The sequence below is a fragment of the Pseudorca crassidens genome, chromosome 1, assembly GCF_039906515.1.
Source record: "Pseudorca crassidens isolate mPseCra1 chromosome 1, mPseCra1.hap1, whole genome shotgun sequence".
In the NCBI taxonomy this organism is placed as follows: domain Eukaryota; kingdom Metazoa; phylum Chordata; class Mammalia; order Artiodactyla; family Delphinidae; genus Pseudorca; species Pseudorca crassidens.
Genome location: NC_090296.1, coordinates 73,924,434 through 73,947,895, shown reverse-complemented (window position 1 = coordinate 73,947,895; position 23,462 = coordinate 73,924,434). Strand labels below are relative to the sequence as shown.

At 54.5% G+C, this 23,462-nt stretch overlaps 1 protein-coding gene and 1 long non-coding RNA gene across 3 annotated transcripts; one reads left to right on the top strand and one right to left on the bottom strand.

Annotated features, from left to right (window-relative positions):
* Positions 1 to 3,301: 3,301 nt before the first annotated feature.
* Positions 3,302 to 5,335, bottom strand: LOC137225293 (uncharacterized). The gene is made up of 2 exons (XR_010943763.1): positions 5,202 to 5,335; positions 3,302 to 3,495 (listed from the first exon to the last, which is right to left on the bottom strand). It is a non-coding gene; the product is annotated as an uncharacterized lncRNA (long non-coding RNA).
* NYNRIN (NYN domain and retroviral integrase containing) lies at positions 4,664 to 23,374 on the top strand. Of its 2 annotated transcripts, none has more exons than XM_067739035.1 (8): positions 4,664 to 5,107; positions 13,061 to 13,704; positions 13,809 to 15,287; positions 16,239 to 16,369; positions 16,510 to 16,606; positions 18,229 to 18,330; positions 18,552 to 18,653; positions 19,869 to 23,374. In XM_067739035.1, the coding sequence occupies exons 1-8, from the start codon at positions 4,910 to 4,912 to the stop codon at positions 22,708 to 22,710; spliced, it is 5,595 nt and encodes a 1,864-aa protein (XP_067595136.1). In that variant the 5' UTR covers positions 4,664 to 4,909; the 3' UTR covers positions 22,711 to 23,374. The 2 variants fall into 2 exon arrangements, with proteins under 2 accessions (XP_067595136.1, XP_067595147.1); XM_067739046.1 differs by lacking the exon at positions 4,664 to 5,107 and adding an exon at positions 10,325 to 11,343.
* The last annotated feature ends 88 nt before the right edge of the window (positions 23,375 to 23,462 follow it).

Sequence of the window (23,462 nt, the reverse complement as noted above, 5' to 3'; positions counted from 1 at the left end):
TTTTATCCCAGAAGGCTGTCTCATTGTCTCAAGATTATTTATTGAAAAATACACGGTATTCTCCACTGACTGAGAGGCTATCTTTGTCATATACTAAATTCCAGTATATGCAGCTGCTCTTCTTTTCTAGGTTTTTAGTCTGTTCCATTGAACAGCTTGTCTTTTCATACACCAGTTACATATAGTCAGTTGCATATAGTAGCTTTGTGTATATATATATATATATATTTTTTTTTTGCGGTACGCGGGTCTCGCGATGTTGTGGCCTCTCGCCTTGCAGAGCACAGACTCCGGACGCGCAGGCTCAGCAGCCATGGCTCACGGGCCCAGCTGCTCCGCGGCATCGGCAGGCGGACTCTCAACCACTGCGCCACCAGGGAAGCCCAGCTTTGTATATTTTGATTCGAGACTTCTAGCTTACAGAACTTTTTTCTTTTTTAAAAATATTTATTTATTTATTTGGCCTCACCGGGTCTTAGGTGTGGCATGTGGGATCTTCGTCGTGCCCGCGGGATCTAGCTAACTGACCAGGGATCGAACCCTGGCCCCTTGCATTGGGAGCGGGGAGTCTTAACCACTGGACCACCAGGGAAGTCCCTAGCTTCCAGAACTTTGAGAGAATACATTTCTGTTGTTTTAAGCCTGCAGGTGGTGTAACTTGTAACAGCAGCCCCCCAGAAACTGATGCAGTGACAGACCTGGGGTTTGCATTTTAGTCTTTGTAAGTCCTGTGTTCTGAATAGGAGTGCAAGGATATTCATCCCTGTTCCCGAGAGAGAAAGTGTTGGTGGGGAGAAGAGTAGGGGAGATTAGTATCATTGCAGTTTCCTGACACCTCATCAGCCTGTGGTTGCTAAGAGACGAAGGGGTATGCCGACTATTCTGTGTCCCTTCCAGTCTCCCTCTTCGCTCTTCTCCACGCTGCCCTGTGTCCTGGAGGCTGACCTCAGTGGCTGGCCTTGACCCCACTGCCCTTTGGCTTCTGATGGGGTTTGGCCAGGGCTAGGCACTGACAGGAAGTTGGAAGGCAGCTCCCTCCCACTGGCCCAGCTTGTCAGTGGTTGTGCATCTTTCCCTACGGCCTTCGACAGCTCCAGCTCTGGCCCATTGGTTGGCTCCAGTAACCACTTCCTCCCTGTTCCCTTTTCGGCTTCCAGGTGTTAACAGCTTCCCCTAAACTAGCCCGAGAGTACTACATCAGTCTCTTATAGGTTTTCCTTAATCCTGCTCACATCCCCATAAAAGATCCATTCTTTTTTTTTTTTTTAATTTATTTATTTTTGGCTGTGTTGGGTCTTTGTTGCAGCGCACGGGCTTTCTCTAGTTGCGGTGAGTGGGGGCTACTCTTCCTTGCGGTGCGCGGGCTTCTCATTGCGGTGGCTTCTCTTGTTGTGGAGCACAGGCTCTAGGCGTGCGGGCTTCAGTAGCTGCAGCGCGTGGGCTCAGTAGTTGTGGCTTGCGGGCTCTAGAGCGCAGGCTCGGTAGTTGTGGTGCATGGGCTTAGCTGCTCCACAGCATGTGGGATCTTCCCAGACCAGGGCTTGAACCCGTGTCCCCTGCATTGGCAGGCGGATTCTTAACCACTGCGCCATCAGGGAAGCCCTAAAAGATCCATTCTTTAAACTTCCTTGAGCCACCACTTTTGAGAGGATCGTGTGTTTCCTACCCAGATCCTGACCAATATGGGGAGTCCCCCGCTTAACTTCAGTTTCCTTGGCTGTTGTCTCCACCTGCTCATTTGTACCACCTTAAGTCCTGACCATTTCATGTGCCTTTGGGAAGCCATTTCTGCTCTGATGGGAGCCTTCCAGGAATGCAAGCTGCTCAGGCACTCTGGCAAAGTCAAGGAGAAGTCTGTCTCCCCTCTGGGTCACTCCCTCACAAAGGTCCCAAGCAGTCCAGCTGGGTACCAGGGCTCCCCACTCTCTATCCCAGAAACTGGGCTAGTTGTGTATCTGGGCTAGGCGGGGAGGTATTTGAGAGACAAAACCTCCTCTTCCAGTAGAGCCTTGGAGGGATAAGAATCTATTACTCTGTCAGTCTCACAGGGAAGGCCCCTCCTTTAATGAAGATGAGCTTTCTCCTTGGAGGCTTCTCATTCCTTAGACAAACAGGCTCCTGGCAGGGTGTGCTACCCTGTTGCCAGACATGCCTAGACAGATCTAATTCTACTTAGACTTGAGCTGGGATCCTTTTGTACAAGGTTGAGAAGGTAGATTAGGACCTGGGAGAGGAAGGCCTCCAACACAAGTTTTAACCTAATATTCCAGGCAAGGATTCACTAAATGTATCTGAGTTGGGGAGAGAGTTGGATAAAAAATTGTGAAGAGCTTAGTGCGTTGCCATCTCAGTGGCCATGTTCTTGCGCTCCCTCTAGCTGAAATATCACCTCACCAGAGAGGCCCCCTCAGGGAACTCTCCATCACCACACCTTGTTTTATTTCCAGCAGAGAATTTCTCATTCCCTGAAATCAGAGCTGTTTTCTTCTTTCTTCACCCATTCCATGAGGGCAGGGAGATATCTTTCTTAGTCAGTGCTATACTCCCAGGGCCTGGGTCATAGTAGACACTCAATAAATATGTGTTGAATTTGTTGAGTGAGTAAATGAATTTGGCCCTATGAATGAATTTAGATGAGGAAGACTGGAGAGGTCAAGGGAATTAGTTACCTGCTTAGGGCACACAACTCATCAGGGGCAAAGCTAGGACTGGAACCAGGGTATCTAACTAAATCTGCTATATCCCGGTGAGAGGAAGGAGTAGGGGGGATGGGTTAGCAGGAAGGGTGAGGAGAGGCTGATCTAGGAGCTGGGCTGGTGACAGTGAGATGTAAAAGGATGGGAAAGAGGGGATCTCTGGGAAGGTATTGTGATGTACTGGCCAGAGGTGAGGTGGGGAGAAGAGACAAGATCAAGGAAGGGAAAATGAAATGAATTGGGTGCCTACTCTGTTCCACGTGGTGTGCCAGGTGTGATACCTGGGTGGTCTGATTTGTAACCTGTGTTATAGGCACCATCATCCCCATTTTTATGAGCTAAGGAAATGGAGGCACAAGAGTTCAAATAAATTACCCTCTTTTGCCCACTTACCAAGTACCTGATGCCTAAGCTTGACCTCTTCCCACCCTCCACGCTGCCTCTTTGAACATAGGGTTAAACCTGAGAGTTTTCAAGATGCCACTGCGCATGGAGTCCACCGTCAGTTGGAAGAGGGCAACAAGACATAAGTGCTTATTCAGGGAAGGAGTAGGGAGCACAGGTACGAGACTCTCATTTGCTTCAGAGGAGAAACTGAGGCACAATAAGGCAATAAGGAAAGAGCTTCTTCTGATAAAGGGAGAACAGCTAGATGTGGGAAGACTGGAGACAGATGGAAGCTCCTCCAGAGGGTCGTCTTCTTCAAGGCGCTATGGAGGGGCAGCACAGGGACACCAGAGTGGGCAGACCTTGGAGCCAGAGGTGACACAGATACCCTTTTCTTTTTCTGGACTTCAATCTATGGAGAAGAAGCAGGAGTGGAGGTGGGTGGCACAGGAGGGGCTGAGTCCAGGCCAGACTAGGACTCAGTGTGAGCCCCTCTCCCCTGCCCCAGTTGGACCCTTTCCTTGCAGTGGGGTGCTCCTGGCTTTCTGCCTGCACCTGCACACAAACATGCCACGGCCCCTGCAGCCCAGAGGTGCCAGGGCGGAACGAATTTGAAGTCCACTGCCCTTTGTCCCCATAGGTACACTTGTCCCTGTCAGACAGCAGCTCTGGGTTTGGGTTTGGAAAAGAAAGCTCACCGAGGCCCAGGATGCAGACTCTGCCCTCCACAGAGCCAGGTTCTGTTCAGGCCACAGGGCTGCAAAACGTGTTCTTTGTGCTGGGGATGCCTCCAGGGCAGGGTGTTGGAGGCGGTCCCCCAGTCCAGGGCTGGTGTCTGACCACCGATGCCAAGCAGCGGACTGGCTGTGGGTCGGGGGTTGAGGGAACCCTTATAGGTTGTCACCAACCAGACCCTTACTCCTATCCTAAAGCTTTCCCTCTTGGCTTAGCTCAAACTTGCTCAAAAAGGCTTTCATAAACAACGCAAGTCTGAAAACTCGGGCGCTCTCCCCGCCCCTCCAGCCCTGGGGGCTTCGGGAGGGTCTGGGCAGCCTGCCAGCCCCGGGCTGTCCCCAGACTTGGGGATGGGGAGTGGGGAGGCGGTGCTGTTACCCTCTCCTTCCTGCTCGGTCTCCGGCCCAGAGTTTCAACAGGCCCCAGCCTCCCAGGCTCCCCACCCTGCTCTCCCTTAACCCTTTCCTCAGAGGGAAGGAGGGGCGCAGGTCTCTGTTCTCCAGGGAGGCCTGGGAGGCGTCAGGGTGGGCAGGAGGAACGGAGAGAAAGGCCGGGTCCCTGAAACCATACCCCCTCTCCCCCCACCCGACTGCCCCTCCTTCCCTTTCCCTCCCACTGGGGAAAGGGGAATGTGGAAGGAGATTAACTTTGACCCCCGGATTCTGGCTCTGGGCCCAAAACTCGAGTGGGAGGCAGAGGTTTCCAAGACCCTCCCCACCCCCATCCCCGCCGCCTCCCTCCTCCTTCCGCGCCCCTTGAAGCTACCCAGCCGACTCAGCTAAAGTTCATCCTGGAGGGGCTGGCGCAGTGGTGAAGGGGGAAGGCTGGGGGCGGAGGGAAGGGAGCCCGACTGGTCCCACCCCCGGCTGTAACCCCTGGCAGGAAGAGATTGTAGCGGGAGCCGCCGCTGAAAGGCTCGGAGCGCTGGAGGAAGGGCGCCCGAGCCGCGGCGGGTGGGTCCGCGAGCCGGGAGGACCCGCGCCAAGGCGGGGGCGCGCCGCCGGGAGGAGGGGGCGTGGCCTAGGCGCCTTCGGCCGGGGGACCCCGGTGGCACTGTCGGCTCCCTCCTTCCTGGGGCGGGCGAGCCAGCCATGCTCCTGTCCGGGGGCGACCCTCCGGCGCAGGAATGGTTCATGGTGCAGACCAAGTCGAAGCCCCGGGTGCAGCGGCAGCGGCTACAAGTGCAGCGCATCTTCAGGGTCAAGCTGAACGCTTTCCAGAGCCGCCCGGACACCCCCTACTTCTGGCTGCAGCTCGAGGGGCCCAGGGAGAACATGGGCAGAGCCAAGGTAAACAGCTTCTCCCCACCTATCGCTTCCAGCCAGACCCTTCTCTCGCTCCTCGCCCCCCCGCCCCCTCAGGGGTCCCCTGAGGTCCCCCGACCTGGATTCGGCAGTATGGCGGGCAGGTACTGGGCCATCCTCTTACCTTTCCAGATCTGCAGCCTTGGGTCCTTCCCTCTGGTTCCTTCTTTCTTTTCTGCCCCACCCCTCTCCTGCGTGTCACTTCTGTCCCTCAAGTGCGCTGAGAGAGGCTCGGCGTCGTGTGACCCCCCCCCCCCCCCCCCGCCCCGTGAGCCTTCCCTGGCCAGGGCCCCGCACTTACAGCCTGCTCCTCCATCTGGGGAGCAACTTAAGGTCCTGTATTTCTGTAGTCTGTGCAACATACCTCTTTGTTCTCCACCAAGAGCCTGGAAGGCCCAGGTCTTTCTGCCGCCTTTTAAGTCTCCTTAAATCCTGGGCTGCCCCTTGGAGCCTCTCAGAGTGCTGGGACTGGAAGGGCCATTAAAGATGCTTCTAGGTTAATGCGGGCACTTTACAGATGAGGAATTGGGGGCTGGAGAGGGTAAGGGGCCTCCCTGAGCACTCAGGGTCGGGTAGGTGGGGCGTGGCAGGGGCTGGGACCAGAACCCAGGGCTCTGGGCTCCGCACCCCCCACTCTTGATGCTCTAGGCAGCCTCTTGCAGGGGCTCAGAGGTGGGGCTGCAGCAGCCCTGGAAGGCAGCAGCCCTAGGGGATGGGTGGGAATCTGGGAGGAGGGCTGTGGGCTTTCAGATGAAAGGGCTTGCTGTGTGGGGCTGGACGCTGGACAGGCCTGGTCACAGTGTGCCTCTATCGCATGTGCCCTGGCTTCTCTCATAAGCTTCTCCTCCGCTTGGGCCTCTCAGGTTCCCTCTGACTCCCCAGTCATGGCCAAGGTCTCCCTCTTCCCCTAGATTCCCTTATCTTATCATTTCCTGGTAGGAATGCTATAGCCTCCCTCAGCCCCAGACCACCTGCTCCCCTATGCACCCACCCACCCCAACACACACCCCTTCCCTAGCGGGGTCTCTATCAATCTCCTAATTTTGGTCAAGGCCATGGGTGGGGGAGGCCCAGAACACGCTGGCCAGTGGGCAGGCAGGCTGGAAAGTTCCTCCCTCAGCCCCTCTGTTAGGCTGCTTCGTCAGCAGTTTTTCCAGTTCTGACAGAGGTACTGGGGGAGGGGAGGGGTTCCTGCCTGGAGAGCAGATGTGCAGGAACCCTTGAGATGGAGACTTTTCAGTAGCTGGCATAGGGTAGGTTAACAAGAGGAGCCTTTGGATTGTTTTGGGTTCTTAATCTTTTTTTTTTTTTAAGTAAGAGTGATTTTGTTTATTATTTATTTATTTATTTTTGGCTGCGTTGGGTCTTTGTTGCTGCACGCGGGCTTTCTCTAGTTGTGGCGAGCGGGGGCTGCTCTTCGTTGTGGTGCACGTACTTCTCACTGCAGTGGCTTCTCTTGTTGCGGAGCATGGGCTCTAGGCATGAGGGCTTCAGTAGTTGTGGCACACAGGCTCAGTAGTTGTGGCGCACGGGCTTAGTTGCTCCGCGGCATGTGGGATCTTCCCGGACCAGGGATTGAACCCATGTGCCCTGCGTTGGCAGGCGGATTCTTAACCACCGCACCACCAGGGAAGTCCCGGGTTCTTAATCTTTTTGTTAATTTGAAATACACCTGCTCACCCTTTTATGGGACTGGTGCTTTCTGAAGTGTCTAGCTCGCCTGTGCCCCGCTTACATCCTCCATCAGCTTCTCCAGGCTTGGCTACTCCTGCTACCACTGCTGCCTCAGAGTTCCTGGGCCCACCGGCTTTCCCTCACACCTCAGGCCCTGCTAGTGTAACCAGTGGCTTTCTCCATTCCCTCCATCTTTTTTTTTTTTTTTTTCGGTACACGGGCCTCTCACTGTTGTGGCCTCTCCCGTTGTGGAGCACAGGCTCCGGACGCACAGGCTCAGCGGCCATGGCTCACGGGCCCAGCCGCTCTGCGGCATGTGGGATCCTCCCGGACCAGGGCACGAACCCATGTCCCCTGCATCGGCAGGCGGACTCTCAACCACTGCGCCACCAGGGAAGCCCCATTCCCCCCATCTTATCATCTCTTTCCCCTCTGTCTTCCCCCGGGGAAAAGCATGATTTAAGATGGAAACAACATGAGGGGTTCTGGGTAACTCCCTCCCTTATTGCACAGAATGAGCAGAAAGAAGAGATTTTTGGAGCTTTGGAGCAGGAGAGCAGGGAAGGTGGGGAGGATCAGGTTTTGTTCCAGAAGTTAGGAGATCTGGGTGCAATTTGCTGTCACCAAGTTACTGCTGGGACAGAGGGTTGTGGTGGAGAGAGTTGGAGGTTGGGGTTTGCTACCTTCTAACTGGCTGACCTTGGTCAAATCATTGACCTTCTCTTAAGCCTATTTCCTCATCTATAAAACAATATAATAATACCCACTTCATGGCAGAGTTGTGAGAGTCAATTGAAATAAGGCGTTCTTATGGACTTGCACAAACGTGGAGAGTTACGGAGTAGAGATATCAGTTATTGTTTCTGTAACTAGCTGTATAACTTAGAATGAGCTCTTTTCCCTCTCTGAGTCTTGGTCTCCTTGTTTGCAAAGTGAGAAGCTTGGATTAAATGCTTTCTAAGGCCCAACAATCTGATACAGGAAAATTTCCCATGTATAAGGATGTCTTGTGGTTTCCATGTGGAGGTGCTGTGGCTGACCCCAATCCCAGCTGTAGGGGCACAGAATCACACACCTGGATAATGGCCTAATATACACAGGCCAGCTGGCAGAGGGGGCTCAGTGAGACTGGAGGTTGTAGGATGGGGAAGGGGTGATGGATGGGGGGAGGAGGGGTCAAGAAGGATACAGGCTTCTCTGGAGAAGAGCCCGGGTGTTTTCTACATTATATGCACTGGTTTTCCAGGAAAAACTCTGTAGAACTCGGAAGTGCCTTTAAGTAGTTTTCTTGTGGTGGGATTTAAAAAATAATGAGGACATTGCTGGAAATCACATTCCTAGGCAGCAAAAAGAAACACTGGGGAGGCCTGGCCTTTCTGAGGTGAAATCAGCCTCACCTCAGAGTGGAAAGGAGGGTTTTTACTAATGATCAAAGTTGCCCAGAGACGAGCCCTGCTCAGCTCTTCTGTCCTCCTTGGCAACGATGTAAAGAATGGTCCGGCGCAGAGAGGACAGGTGACAGCTTGATTCTCCCCTTTTTGGACACGATGGAGGGAGGGAGGTGATGGGGAGCCAGAGGTTGGGGTGGGGAGCTGTGGGACAGGGTGTGGTTTGCTGACTTTGGGCTTTGCTGTCAGGTGGAAGTTGATCTGTCCCTGGCCCACAATGACTGAGCAGTACCACGGAAGCTGGTAGTGGCCAGGGTTGTGCAGGAACCAACTCCTGCTGACCCATCGTTGAAAATTCAGGAAGTTTTTGAGCCAATGGAGTCCTGTTGGTAGTTTGAAATCAACCATGGAAGGAGTATTTACACCACAGAAATTGGCAAATGCTACAAATCGTGACTATTTCCCCCATAACTGGATGATTGTTAAACACTTACCAGCACATCTAATTGTGTTGTGGGCACCTTATACTTCTCCTTTATTTTAAACTTAATTTTTCTTTTATCAAAATAATACATAATTTAAAAGTCCAATAATTTTTAAAAAGCTTACAGTATAACGCAGTGATTCCTTGCCTTGCCCCTGCCAACTCCCTCTTCAGTGCTCTTCCCCGTAGAAAATATCTGCTCTGGCATTTCTACACCTCCACATTCCTAAAAAAATATGTAGCTACTATATCTTTTGATTAATCAATTTTAGATATCATTTTACTTTCTATTAATTATAGATGAGGATTTATCTCCCTTATATTGCCATCCCTTTTTTCTTCCCAGTATAGTTATATTTCATTTTTCTGTTAAATCTGTATTTAGTATTTGCAACATTATGCCCTTGCAAATATCATTTACATCTAAGTGTTGAAGTGCACTATGATTAGGTCTTTTTTTTGTTTTTGTTTTTTGCGGTGCGTGGGCCTCTCACCGTTGTGGCCTCTCCCGTTGCAGAGCACAGGCTCCAGACGTGCAGGCTTAGCGGCCATGGCTCACGGGCCCAGCCGCTCCACGGCATGTGGGATCTTCCTGGACCGGGGCACGAACCCGCGTCCCCTGCATCGGCAGGCGGACCCTCAACCACTGCGCCACCGGGGAAGCCCCTATGATTAGGTTTTCTCTCTTACTTTTCGAGTTCCCTGAGGTAAAGAACTCAACTCCTTTCCAGTTTGCTTGTTTTCCTTCGTACCTGTTGCTAATTCTTATAACTTTCAGTAGCTTCTCACTACAGTTTTCTACAAGGACAATCTATCGATTCAAGATGGTCTGTTCCAGATTTTTTCCTGGGGGCAGCCTTCTTTCTGTCTGGTCAGGACTGCACAGCTGTCATCCCGAGACTCCCGTTTGCTGTCATTCTTGGCATCCTCTTGCCTTTTTTCCTTGTTAGATACCTCGTTTCCTGGACGCTGTGTCTTTGTCTTGAGTTGGTGGAGCACGTCCTTCAGTAGCGTCATCAAGTTAGAAAGATGGTGCCGAAACAAGCATGTTGCTTCTGGAGTCCCACTCTCCAATCTGAACTAGTCGTCCTCTGTGCCTCCTAGAACAGTGCCTGACAGGTAGTGGGTGCTCAGTAGTGTTTATTGAATGGATGAGTACATTCTGAGATTTTTCTCCACAGTCTTCCTGGAGATTGTCTTTGCTTTTTTTTTATGTTGGGTCTCCTTTCTTGGTTTCTTTCATTGATTTGCTGGAAAATGCTCTCTGGTAGCTTCCTGAGAAAGGTTTTATAGGAGGTAAACTCTTGGGGTTGCATACATGCATGTCTACATTGCATATCTGATGGTCATTTGATTGACAATTTGGCTGGTATCAAATTATACATGGAAAATTATTTTCCTTCAGAAATGAGAAGGCATTGGGCTTCCCTGGTGGCCCAGTGTTGGGCGTCCGCCTGCCGATGCAGGGGACGCGGGTTCGTGCCCCGGTCCGGGAGGGTCCCACGTGCCGCAGAGCGGCTGGGCCCGTGAGCCATGGCTGCTGGGCCTGTGCGTCCGGAGCCTGTGCTCCGCGGTGGGAGGGGCCACAGCGGTGAGAGGACCGCGTACCACAAAAAAAAAAAAAAAAAAAGAAATGAGATGGCATGAATCCATTGACTTCTTGCTTTAGGGATATCTGAAGCTATTCTTGGTCCCTGGTCCTTTGTATGAGAAGTTTTTTTTCTCTCTGGAAGCTTGTAGTTTCCCCCACTGCTCTGAGGTGCCCCAGTGAGACCCCTCTGTGTGAGTATCTGTCTTCATCCATCATCAGTTACTATTGCGGAGTCTCTATATGGGAAGAATGAGTTTCTCTGCACTCAGCACTCACTGTAGACCTCACTACTGGCCTTCCTCTCTTCCTTCATGATTTTTATGGTACCCACACCCTCAGGTATGCTGATCAACCTCTGATCCTAAGACCTTGTCTTTTACTTTCTACAGAACAGACTCCAGTGGGTAGGGAGGTACTTGCTCAGCCTTTGTGTAGAGGGGTGGGTGGGCTCCCAGATCTAACTGCTCCTCAAACAACTTTATCTTAGTTCACCTTTTAAAAAATGTTCTCTTTCATTCCCAATTCCAGAGTTTCTTGGTGCTGCCGTTTTTTTGAGCTTTTTGAGTATTCTGCGGGTGGTTCTGGAAAGCAGACTATGTATAGCAACCGACTTATGAGAAGGGAGAATCCTAAGTCAGGATTGATCAAGTATAGAGCAGTAGTAAACCACCTGGTGGTATTTTTTTATTTAACTTACAAGTTGAAAAATGACTTGCGGGACATTGGGCAACATATTTTAACAAATGCACATTCTTCTGTGCTTATTTTGTTCCTGCCTCTTCTCTATTTTTTCTCCTTTTGGAGAAAAAGGTCTGGGTGGGCTTTAAGCAGGAAAATGGCTTCAGATAGTTTCTGGATGTAAATGCCTGTTGTTTCCATATCGGTTTTTGCTCTAAAGTATAGACAGCATCATGGTTAAGACCCCAGACTTCGGAGTCAGAGGGCCTAAGTGTCCCAGCCTACGACCTGTGTGACCTCGGACATGTGCCCTCCCTTGCTCACCTAAAATGGGGATAATAGTAATTTCCTTATAGGGCTGAGAGAGGAATCAATGAGCTGATGTATGTAAAGAGCCTGGCACATAGTAAGTATTCAATAAATAGCAGTTTTGAAAATTATCTCATTTCCAGTATATCCTTTTGTTTAAAAATATGGACGGTTCATGGAGCAATGAATATTTTAAGGTCTTTGCAGAAGGAGAAAGAAACCACCCACCATCTTCTTCCCGAGCACATCTCTTCATTTTTACATATTGTTTTCATGTAGTTAGAACGTGGGGTGCATGGGGTGGGGGAGTTTGTTCAGGTCTATGAGAGTTATTCCACCTGGTCAGTTCACCCTTGCCAGGCAGTGCAGACCAGCTGAGGTTCTGGGTGGGAGGGATAGGCTTGGGATGTCTGTCAGGGTTTGAGCTGATTTTGGACTGACTGAAAAGGGGTTAGACATGGGCCTAAGTGCCTGGGTGTACCTTAGCCCCTTTGGGGAAGGTGTTGGAGGTCCATAGCCTGGCCGTGTGGCAGAGATGAGCTTAAGCCTGAGTAGGGAGGGATGGTCTGGGTACTGAGCAGAGGGGCCAGAACGGTCTTTGGGCTGGCTGCTGGAGATCCAAAATGGAGCATTTGTTCCATAATGGAACTGTCATGGGGAAGCGGGAAGAGGGATGACTATCACTGACACAGGCATGAGGCGGGACTTGAGGGCTAATACAGTCATCAAGTGTTGGCTGATTAAGAGGCAGTGCCCATGGCTCCTTGGAGCTCATGGGGTCATGCTGGTGGAACTCAGCCATAGGGTGGAGGAACCCAACCTCTCCTGTCCCAGTGACTGCTAAAGACTGAGTGTGTGAGCCCTGGAAACACAAGGACCTGGTGCCCAGAGGGCCAGAGGCTTCCCTTCTGGTTCAGCCATTGTGCGTATCTGTGGGGATCCCCTGGATACTGGCCCAGCGACTTACCTTTTCCTCTGTCCCCTCCGGGCAGCAGAGTTACCATGGTTACAGGTACAGGTTGTGCTGGAGACCTTCTGCAGGGGGATTAACCAGAATCTCAGTGGATTACCCTGGAGTCACTGTGTAGTCAGCCCAAGGAAGTGCAAAGAGCTCTGCTTTCAGAGTCAGATGGATGTGGGCTGTGGTCCTTACCCAGTCACCCTAGCTGTGTGTCCTTGGGTCAGCAAGAGAGCCTTTCTGAGCCTGCAAAATGGGAATAGGCTGTGCCAGGCATAAGCTAAGCACTTCTTTTGTATTATCTCACTGAAGCTTCATAATAGCCTAATGAGGTGGGAACCATTATCCCCATTTTACAGATGAGGAAACATAGGCATAAGGACGGTAGATAACCTGCTCCAGGTCACATAAGCTCCTGGCACGTGGAGGGTACTCAATAATGTGCCACCCCCCTCCCCCCAGCTAGTTCACAATTCTAGAACGCCAGGGTAGGACTGGACCTTAGGAGTATCTAATTTAATCCGTCATCTTATAGGTGAGGAGACTGAGGCCCTGAGAAGATGACAAATTTCCCACAGTAACCTTAACGTACTGAGGTCAGGTTGGAACTAGAACCAGGGCCCTTGACTCTAAGCCCAGGTGCTCGCCCTCCCTCCGGCCCCCCACACCTGTCAGAGCTCCCTGGAAAGAGATGAGTGTGTGAGGAGTCAGGACCAGGGAGAGAGTGTCGGGCCGGGCCGGGGGCGTCATTTGGCTTATGGTGGGCGGGGGCAGGGCATGTGCTTGTGAGGGGAGTGAGTGCCAGTGGCAGGCCCATAACGGCTGGCTTCCTTTGTGCTCTCCCCACCGGCTTCAGGAGTATCTGAAGGGCCTGTGCAGCCCGGAGCTGTGGAAGGAGGTCCGCTACCCGGCGGCCCTGCACTGCGCCTTCCTTGGGGCCCAGGGCCTCTTCTTGGACTGCCTGTGCTGGAGCACGCTGGCCTACCTGGTGCCTGGTCCGCCGGGCTCCCTGATGGTGGGCGGGCTGACCGAGTCTTTCATCATGACCCAGAACTGGCTGGAGGAGCTGGTAGGGCGGCTGCGCTGGGGCCCTGCCCCTCTGCTCACCCCCCGGGGCATCTGGGAAGCCGAGGTGACCCGGGCTTTTGGGGCTCTGGTCTGGATCCGTGGTGACCAGTATGCAGGGGACCTGCTGCAGCTGCCCGCGGCAGTCCAGGAACTGCTGCTGAGCCTGGTGCGGGATGCTGCGGGCAAGGAGGACATCATCCAGTGGCTCGGCGGCATTGGCGCCTCCGACTCCCGCTCGGACCCCGAGCTCCTGATCTGCCCAGCCCACCAGCAGAAGGAAGGTCCAGCCATGGTGTCCATGGGAGACGGTCCCGGGCCTTTTCTGGAGATGGGGAGCCCAGAAAATTCAAAGAGGTTAACCAGCCTAGGCACCATGGGGGCCCTCATCCCAGGCCAGAACGCTCAGCTGGAGACAGCAAACCAGCTGGTACGGTAAGTTCTGGAGAATCCGTTTGGCTTCTCTGCCCAACCCCAGGGAAAGAGTTTGGGACCTAACTGGCCTTACCACCTTTCCAACAAACTTGGGTTTCCTCCAGGGTTGGTTCCAACAACCAAGGTGGTACGGACAGTGCTTGTGAGGAAGGGTCAGTACAAGCCAGCGGCAGCCAGGACCCTGCGGACCGCACACAAGCCTCGTCCCAGCAGCGGCAGGCCCGGAGGGGGGAAGACAAGCTCCCTCTCCAGCCTCCAGTGTCAGCCCTGAGTGTGTGCTCGCCCTGGAAGTCCTGGACCCCGGGGCCAGCCTTCGGGCCCTTGTGGCCGGGGACTATTGCTGCAACCTTCTGGAGGATCAATGAACTGCATTCTCTCCACCTGGCCTGGCTCCTGTCCCAGGCTTGCTTCAGTTTCCCTTTCTGGCAGAGGCCACTGGGCCCCATTCAGTTCAAGCTGCCAGGGCAGAATCCTTTGCCCTTAAATCTGGGATGGAAACAGAAGGAGCTGGTTCCTTTGCCCAGTGTGGAAAGCCCAGATTGTAGACCAGATGGGGGGCCAGGAGGAGAGGCAGCCCTACGGAATTGCCCAAGGCCAGAGACCCCTAAAAAAGTAATGAGTTTATTGGTGGTCTCAGGAGGCTCAGGGGTAACGGACAAGGCTAGCCCAGGACTTCCACAGATAGGGCCACCTTTGACCTCTACACCCCAACTCCAAGCTGGAAGTGAGCCGGGGGATCGAGGAAATATGCAGTGGAATTGTAAGGAACCCGAAGAGAGGCCGTTTCCAGGGCCCTCCACAGGGCAAGGGGTGCCTACTGCTCAGGGGAGGCCCGCCACTCAAGGGGGGCTGACAGCTCCTTCAGGACCTGAACCTCAAACAGTGCCTGAAACTCTCAAAGTGCCCATGGCTGCAGCAGTGCCCACAGCTCAAACCCCACCCACAAATCCCGTGCTGCCTGAAGCCCGCAAAGTGCCTGAAACCCAGATTATGCCGGCAGTCCGTGAAGAACCTGCAGCCCCCAAAGTGCCTTTGGCTCCCACAAAGCCAGCCGCTCAGATGGGGCCTGCAGCTCCCCAAACTCCCACAACTCAGAAAAGGCATGCAGCAAAAACATCGCCTGCAGGTCCCCAAACGCCCAGAGCCCAGACCGGGACTACAGCTAAAACAGGGTCTACAGCTCCCAGAACTTGCCGAGCTCCGAAGATGCCTCCCGCTCAGAAGGCACCCACAGATCCAGGGCCAGCCCCGGACGCAGCCAAATTCCCAAGTGAGGGCCAGCCTTCGTCAAGGGGCAGTGCTTCCCTCCTGAAGGGCCAGGGGGAAGCTGGAAGGCAGGGGCCCCAGTCCAGCGGCACTTTGGCTCCCAGTCGTAAGCGCCAACCTCAGGTGGAGGGGCTCCTAGGGGCTCGGGAGGGGGTTCCGAGGCAGCCGCCTCGTCACCCACAGGCGAACAGCACAGTAACCAGCTTCCAGAGGTACCACGAGGCCCTGAATACACCCTTTGAGCTGAACCTGTCAGAAGAACCGGGGAACCAGGGGTTGAGGCGAGTGGTCATTGACGGCAGCAGCGTGGCCATGGTGTGAGTAGCCACGGACGTGGGGTGGGGTGGGGATACTGGGGGGCTCGGGCAGGGTGTCCCTGAGGTGATAGACTGTGGGCGTCCTTTCTTGATCGCTGTATACAGGTGACATGGGGTTCAAATGGGGGAAAGATGGGAGGGAAGTGGTACATGTTGAGGGGCTACTGCATGCTGGGTGGTGGTCATGGCATCATCCCAGCAGCCTTCAAAAGTAGGTTTCTGTTCTCCTTCCCTCATAGAAGCAGAAACAGGCTCAGAGAAGCGATTAATCTTGACCAAGGTCCCAGAGCCAGTAAGGGGCCCAGCTGGCCTTTGGGTTCAGATCTGCTCACTGCCCAGGCCCATGCTCTTCCCATTTCAGCCTGCCTCACATAGCATGGGGTCTGTCAACCTCAGGCCAGTTTTCAAATGTTTAGCCCAACCCTTAAGGTCCAGCACTGATCTCCCCTGTGAAGCTTTTCCCAACCATGCCAACTCTCAGAGATCACTCTCTCTGCACAGCACTTACTGCTGTATATGTGCTAGCAGAAATACATGCAGGATGTCTTCATTTGCCCACACAGTAGAATAGTTATCTGTGCTGAGCACACTCCCAGCACACAGTTGGTCAGCAAATGTTTGTTTGCTTCCAGTCCTAAACTGAGCTCTTCTCCTTCCTTTTGCCCCGGAGGCCCCTACACACACACACACACACACGCTCACACACACACACGCACACACACACACATGCACACAGCAGGTGAGTGGACCCAGTAGGTGCTCACTGTTTGATGATGGTGAGAGGGGAGGGGGCATTGTTGGTGCCCGTGGTGCTGATGCCCTGACATTGCCAGATGTGCTGCCCTAGGCTGGCTCTGAGGGAGGGGTAGAGAGGCAGGGCCATTCCTAGGGCAGAAAATTGCTACCTCACTAATTCCCCCCATCTCCCCACCCACCACCCCCCAACCCCAGGCATGGCCTCCAGCACTTCTTCTCCTGCCGGGGCATTGCCATGGCAGTGCAGTACTTCTGGAACCGGGGACACCGAGAGGTCACTGTGTTTGTACCCACCTGGCAGCTTAAGAAGAACCGGAGGGTGAGAGGTGAGCTGTCCCCAGCTGCCCAGCCCCTCCAGTGGGCTTACTCTCTATGCCTTACTTTTCCTTGCCTTTCTGTCCCCACCATGGCCTTTTCCACTTAGCCCTTCCTCTGACTGTCGCTGTCTTCTGCCTTTCACCTCCAGAGAGCCACTTCCTGACAAAGCTACACTCCCTCAAGATGCTTTCAATCACCCCGTCTCAGCTCGAGAACGGCAAGAAGATCACTACCTACGATTATAGGTGTGCTGGCCTGCAGGCCTTCTCTTGTGGGTCCCTGGGGCTTGGGCTGGGCTGGTGTGTCAGGTGGAGTCTTGCCGCATTTGCTCTGGGGAGATGGAAGCAAATAAGTCAGAGGGTCATGTCAGAGAGGGTGGTGTGGTGCACCGGCCCTCTGTAGGCAGAGGGAGAGACACAGAGAGGAGAGGGCTCCAAGGTCGGCTCTGTTCAAACCCAAGAGGTGTTCCTGAATTTGGGACTCCGCAGCCCAATTTACCTGAGCTAAGAGGCTTTCTCCCCCATGAAGTATGGGGTGCTCTGCTTTCTTTGGATGGGACTAGCCCAGGTGACTCCTGGTGCTTCAAGCGAGCTGCTTCCCCCAGCAGCTGATTTGGGTGCCAGTTTGGGTTGAAGCTCAGGTTTTCTCAAGGAATTGCTGCAGTCTTTTCCTCCCACCCGCCCTGGCCCTGGGAGGAGGTATGTGTGTGGCTGTATGTGACTGGAACCCTGGCTGGGCTCTGAAAATGGAGTCAGATTGGCCCTGTCTCCTAGCTAAAGCCTGAATGCCTCCCTACTTGCCAGTGCTCAGCACCCACTCCCCAGCGTGGCTGCAGGACCAGTGCGCATACGGGTGCCTGTGATGCTGCCTCTGATGGGGCCGAGAAGGCCCTGTCCAGGTCACTGACCCTGTGCTGGACTCGATGTCCAGCAGGCCAGGTCTTGCCTCCACTTAGGCACCTCCCATGCCAGGCAGGGAGAAGTTCTGTTCCTCCCCAAGACCTGGCGCCCACTCAGCCTTCAAGCCTGGGAAGGTCTGGGCAGGGCAGCTCAGGCATCCTTCCTTCAAGAGCTGGCCCCCCTGGGTAAGGTCTTTCAGAGCCTTTAAATTCAGGCCTGGGTTTGAGGGAAGGTAGCTTTCCTGCAGAAGGCCCCTCTGCTGGTCACTTGTGGAATTGCATGCTCGTGGCTGCCAGAATGGCACTCTGCAGGGAATGCCGAGAAGTGGGTGGCCTTTGCTTTCTTTCCTGGTCACAGCCCTCTTTCGAGAAGTGATCCTTGGAAAAATGGATTTGTTTATTCAGGTATGTGTTTTTATACGTGTATACACATATCCATATGTATGTATGTGTGTCTTGGCATGTACCTGAATGTTGTGCATTGGTGAAGAGTAATCATGGAATGCTTGATACACGCTGTGTGGCAGGCACTGAACTAGACTCTTCAGTGTCTAGTGTACTGTCTCATTCAGTTTAATCCTCACAGCAATAGAGGGTAGGTATTTTATGTTAGTTTGACAGATGTGGAAACCGAAGAAGTAAAAATGCATGTATGGGTGTGGACAAGTGCATGGCTTTCTGTGTGCGTGTCTGAGCCTGTGTATGTGAACGCCTATGTGTAAAATAGGGGTCTGTGTTTGCATATACAGTTGGGGGATGTGCATCCCAGTTCACCCTCCCAGGGGCGAGTGGACATCCCAGTCGGCTGCATAGACGAGGATGGGCTCTAGAGTCTTGGCTCCCCGGCTATCGAGGGCAGCGTTTTTGTCCAACACACCTCAACAGGAAGCTGCAAGTTCATTTTCTCAGAGGACTGGGGAGGTGAGGGTCTGGATACTGGGTCGTTAGCGACTTCCCCTCTCCCTGCAGGTTCATGGTAAAGCTGGCAGAAGAGACAGATGGCATCATCGTCACCAACGAGCAGCTCCATGTCCTGATGAATAATTCCAAGAAACTTATGGTCAAAGATCGGTGAGGCAGCTCCCAGGGGATTGGGCTGTTCCTTCCTCTCGGGTGCTGGGCAGTCCCTGGCAGCAGGGGTTTGGGCAGGGGGAAGGGCCTTGGAGCGGTGCTCATCAGCACCTGCTGGGAGGAGATGTGGGTCTCAGCCCCTGTGGAGCTACCAGGTGGCAGTGGGGTGTGGGTGGGTCAAGGGCCCCTCTGTGACGTTTCCTCCTCCATCCCGGGTCCAGCCTGCTGCCCTTCACTTTTGCGGGGAATCTCTTCATGGTGCCCGACGATCCTCTGGGCCGTGATGGCCCCACTCTGGATGAGTTTCTGAGGAAGCCAAACAGGTAATGGGCCAGGCACCCCCCTCCATACCCCGCCTCCCAGCCGCTCCTGGGGCTGACTGGAAGCTTCCCCTTGGTGCTAGCCAACGTTTGTCTCGTGCTTAATAGTGAGCAGAGTGATTTGAGTTTTTCAGGTCTTTGTACTTCCACCCACATCTGCACATCCGTAAACCACTTACAATATGGTTTTACAGTTTCACAGTCTTGCACACATGCTTCAATACTATATGTAACATTCCACAACTGGCATTTGTCGCCATGTTTTATTGTTTTTCCCAGATGTATGCCATGTTAGTTCCTGTGGCTGGCTTTAATGTCCATGCTCTGTTCCATTATGTGAGTACCCAACAGGTTTATGGGGTCTTTTGTGGAGGGCCATTCGACAGTTTCCATGTTATGCTGTTGGTACCAGTGCTGCGGTGAACCGCCTTGTTCTTGTTTCATTGTGTGCAGGGGGAGCTGTGTCTGGAGTATATACCAAGCAGAACTTTTTCCACATTTCTTACCCACTTTGATCCTCACAGCTCGAGTTAGACATACGTGACCACTGTCCTCGTTTTACAAATGAGGGATCTGAGACTCAAGTACTTTCCCAAGGTCATTGTGCTGCTGCCGGCAGAACTGATTTGCAGTAACTCAGTTCCTCTGGCTTCCACTTACTCTGGGCCGCCTTGCTGCTCACCTCCCAGTTCCCTGGGCCTGGCAGGGACCTTCTGGGCAGGGCACTGCTTCCCGGGCCAGGTCCCCCAGTCCCATCTCTCCAATTCGAAGAAAAGTGATGTGGCCGAGGTTTGTGTGCTGTGTGCTCCCAAGCCCCATGTCAGGCCTCCTTTCCTCTCTGGACCTCCCCTGGCTGGCTCATCCTGGAGTCCGACTGGAAGTACCAGTCATCTAATTCTTATCAAACCATTGGCTTAAAACTGGTTGGACATGTCACTTGGTCAATGAGGTTTTGATTGGATAAGCCTTCAAAGCCCAGATTAACCTCTAACACTGCCGTCCGGCACATGCTGGGAGTGGAGGGAATATCTGCGGGCAGGTCCTCTCTGAGGCTGTGCCGTGTTGGAGGCGGGCCCTCGGCCCAGCCTCAGGGAAACTCAGCAATGGGGTGAGGCTCTGTGGGCTTCCACAGATGTGGTTTCGCCTTGGATGGCCTCTCGGGGCGGGCTGTCCCCCACCTCCTCCATCAGACTCCTCTGTCCTGCTGTTTTGGTGTAGGTTGGACACTGACATTGGCAACTTCCTGAAGGTGTGGAAGACCCTTCCTCCCAGCTCTGCCAGTGTCTCTGAGCTGAGTGAGGAGGCTGACCCTGGGCCCCCGGAGAGTCTGCAGAATGTGGAAGAAGTCAGGGAGGAGAAGGAGGAGAGGCAGGGAGAAGAGCAGGAGATGCAGAAGCCGGCCGAGAAGGAGGAGGACCTGGACTCTTCGCTGATGTCTGTGTTCAGGGCTGAGTGTTCTTCCCTCTCAGAGGAAATACTCCGGTGCCTCAGCCTGCACGACCCCCAGGATGAAGCCCTCGACATCGATCTCCTGCCGGCGGTACCTTCTCCCTCCCTGGGCATCCCCTGGGATGGAAAGGCTCCCTGCCAGCAGGTTCTTGCCCAGCTGGCCCAGCTCACCATCCCCAGCAACTTCACCGCGCTCTCCTTCTTCGTGGGATTCATGGACTCCCACCGGGACGTCATCCCTGACTACGAAGCCCTTGTGGGGCCCCTGCACAGGCTCCTCAAGCAGAAGCCGGACTGGCAGTGGGACTGGGAGCATGAGAAGGCCTTTCTGGCCCTGAAGCGAGGTCTGGTGTCCGCCCTCTGCCTGACGGCCCCCAACCCCCAGCTGCCCTTCCGCCTGGAGGTGACGGTGAGCCAAGTGGCCCTGACGGCTGTCGTGTACCAGGAGCGCTCAGGGAGAAAGCACCCCGTAGCCTATACCTCGAAACCCCTCCTCCCCGACGAGGAGAGCGAGGGCCCGCAGTCAGGGGGAGACAGTCCCTATGCCATGGCCTGGGCCCTCAAGCATTTTTCCCGCTGCATTGGAGACACCCCAGTGGTCCTGGGCCTTTCCTATGCCTCCCGGACCACTGTAGACCCTGGGGCAGGGGACGGCCGCAGGGTTGCCAAAGCATGGTTGATCAGATGGTCCCTCTTGGTACAGGACAAGGGTAAGAGAGCACTGGAATTGACCCTCCTCCAGGGCCTGCTGGGGGAGAACCGGCTGCTGACTCCTGCGGCTTCCATGCCTCGTTTTTTCCAGGTTCTGCCTCCTTTCTCCGACCTGTCCACTTTTGTCTGCATCCACATGTCGGGGTATTGCTTTTACCGGGAGGATGAGTGGTGTGCTGGCTTCGGTCTCTACATTCTATCTCCCACCAGCCCCCCTGTCTCCCTTTCCTTCTCTTGCTCCCCTTACACCCCGACCTATGCCCACCTGGCGGCCGTGGCCTGTGGCCTGGAGCGCTTTGGCCAGTCCCACCTGCCCGTGGTTTTCCTCACGCACTGCAACTGGATCTTCAGCCTCCTCTGGGAGCTCCTTCCCCTCTGGAGGGCTCGGGGCTTCCTCTCCTCCGACGGGGCTCCGCTACCTCACCCAAGCCTGCTCTCCTACATCATAGCCCTCACCTCCGGCCTCTCCTCCCTTCCGTTCATCTACCGAACCTCCTACCGGGGCTCCCTGTTTGCTGTGACGGTGGACACCCTGGCCAAGCAGGGAGCCCAGGGGGGCGGCCAGTGGTGGAATTTGCCAAATGATGTGCCAGTCCCTGTGGTGTCTCCCCGTACCACGGGCAAGAGGCTCAACTTGCTGGCGTTACAGCTGAGCGACGGCACCCTGGCTGATATCATTGCCAAGCTGCAGGCCGGGCAGAAATTATCCAGCTCCTCACCCTTCAGTTCTGCCTTTAACTCCCTCAGTCTCGACAAAGAGAGTGGCTTGCTTATGTTCAAGGGAGACAAGAGGCCCCGGGTCTGGGTAGTCCCGAGGCAGCTCCGGAGGGATCTGATTTTTGCTGTGCACGACCTCCCCATGGGGGCCCACCAGAGGCCCGAGGAGACCTACAAGAAGCTGCGGTTGCTGGGATGGTGGCCGGGCATGCAGGAGCACGTGAGAGATTACTGTAGGAGCTGCTTGTTCTGTATCCCCCGGAATCTCACAGGCAGTGAGTTGAAGGTTATTGAGTCCCTGTGGCCGCTCAGGTCCACCGCTCCCTGGTCCAACCTGCAGATAGAGGTGGTGGGCCCGGTCACTGTCAGCGAGGAGGGCCACAAGCACGTGCTGATTGTGGCGGACCCCAACACCAGGTGGGTAGAGGCATTCCCGCTGAAGCCCTACACACACATGGCTGTGGCCCAGGTGCTGCTTCAGCACTTGTTTGCGAGGTGGGGTGTTCCGGTGAGGTTGGAGGCCGCCCAGGGCCCCCAGTTTGCCCGCCATGTCCTGGTAAGCTGTGGGCTGGCCCTGGGAGCCCAGGTGGCCTCCTTGAGTAAGGACCTCCAGTTCCCCTGCCTGACGAGCTCCGGGGCCTACTGGGAATTCAAGAGGGCCCTCAAGGAGTTCATCTTCCTGCATGGCAAGAAGTGGGCAGCTTCCCTGCCCTTGCTGCACCTGGCCTTCAGGGCCTCCTCCAGCCAGGCCACGCCGTTCCAGATCCTGACGGGGGGCGAGGAGAGGCTGACCGAGCCCCTGTGGTGGGAGATGAGCAGTGCAAACATCGAAGGGCTCAAGATGGATGTCTTCCTGCTACAGCTGATGGGGGAGCTGCTGGAGCTCCATTGGAGGGTGGCTGAGAAGACGAGTGAAAAGGCTGAGAATAGGCGTTTCAAGCAGGAGAGCCAGGAGAAGGAGTGGAATGTGGGTGACCAGGTCCTCTTGCTGTCCCTCCCCAGGAACGGCAGCAGCGCCAAGTGGGTGGGTCCCTTCTATATCGGGGACCGGCTAAGCCTGTCCCTCTACAGGGTCTGGGGCTTCCCCACCCCAGAGAAGCTTGGGTGCATCTATCCTAGCAGTCTGATGAAGACCTTTGCCAAGAGTGGCACCCCGCTGTCCTTCAAGGTCTTGGAGCAGTGAGCTGGAGCTGTGGGGGAGCCCCCCGCCCCAGGGTCCTGGGCTTCTGCTGCTAGGCCTCCCCTTAACCCCAGCAATGCTCTCACAGCCCCCTGGGGGCCCTTCATTGTGCCTTTTGTAGAGAAGTTACTTCATAAAGCTTTGCTGAACTGTCTTGAACTGGGGACCAGCGTCCCTATGGAAACATGCCCAGTATGGGGTATTGGGAGAATCTGCTAAAGGCTGTCAGATGTGGGCCTCTGACAATTTTACCCTGGCAGGTATCCCTTCCTGGGGCAGGCCAGGTTCAATGTCTCTCCCCAGGTGAAAGTGTACATATACACACGTAGCCCAGAATCTTATTTCTGGCTGTCTTTACCATGAAACAGTGTGGCTCTGGACCTCAGAATCAAAACCACATTCCCCTCTCAAACAGAAACCTCGATTGTGGGCTCCTCCCCCGATTGCTGTCCCTGACTGGGGACCGTTTGCCTGTGAATCTGTCACAGCTGACCCAAATCCACGCGGGCTGCGGAGAGGCAGCCCGTCCCTTATCTCATGGTTCGCTTTCTCAGGCCAGGCTAGGCCTGCCCAGCTGTTAAGGAAAGGCTGGCAGTCCTGGGCCTCAAGGCTCGGAACCGGGGTGGGAGGACGGCCGGCCAGCCATCCTGTAGGTGCATCCTGCCCATCAGCATGGGAGGGGCAAGGGGGAGACGGAGTCAGCCTACCTCATTTGACTCCAGCCAATGGAGATGCTCCCTGACCCCGGCTTCGAT

What these genes read in the sequence shown, in the direction of transcription:
- NYNRIN (XM_067739035.1), top strand. Translation starts at nt 4,910, where the DNA reads ATGCTCCTGTCCGGGGGCGACCCTCCGGCGCAGGAATGGTTCATGGTG. An exon ending in AGAACATGGGCAGAGCCAAG is followed by an intron (nt 5,108 to 13,060) that starts GTAAACAGCTTC and finishes CACCGGCTTCAG; the next exon opens with GAGTATCTGAAGGGCCTGTG. An exon ending in GAAGAACCGGAGGGTGAGAG is followed by an intron (nt 16,370 to 16,509) that starts GTGAGCTGTCCC and finishes TTTCACCTCCAG; the next exon opens with AGAGCCACTTCCTGACAAAG.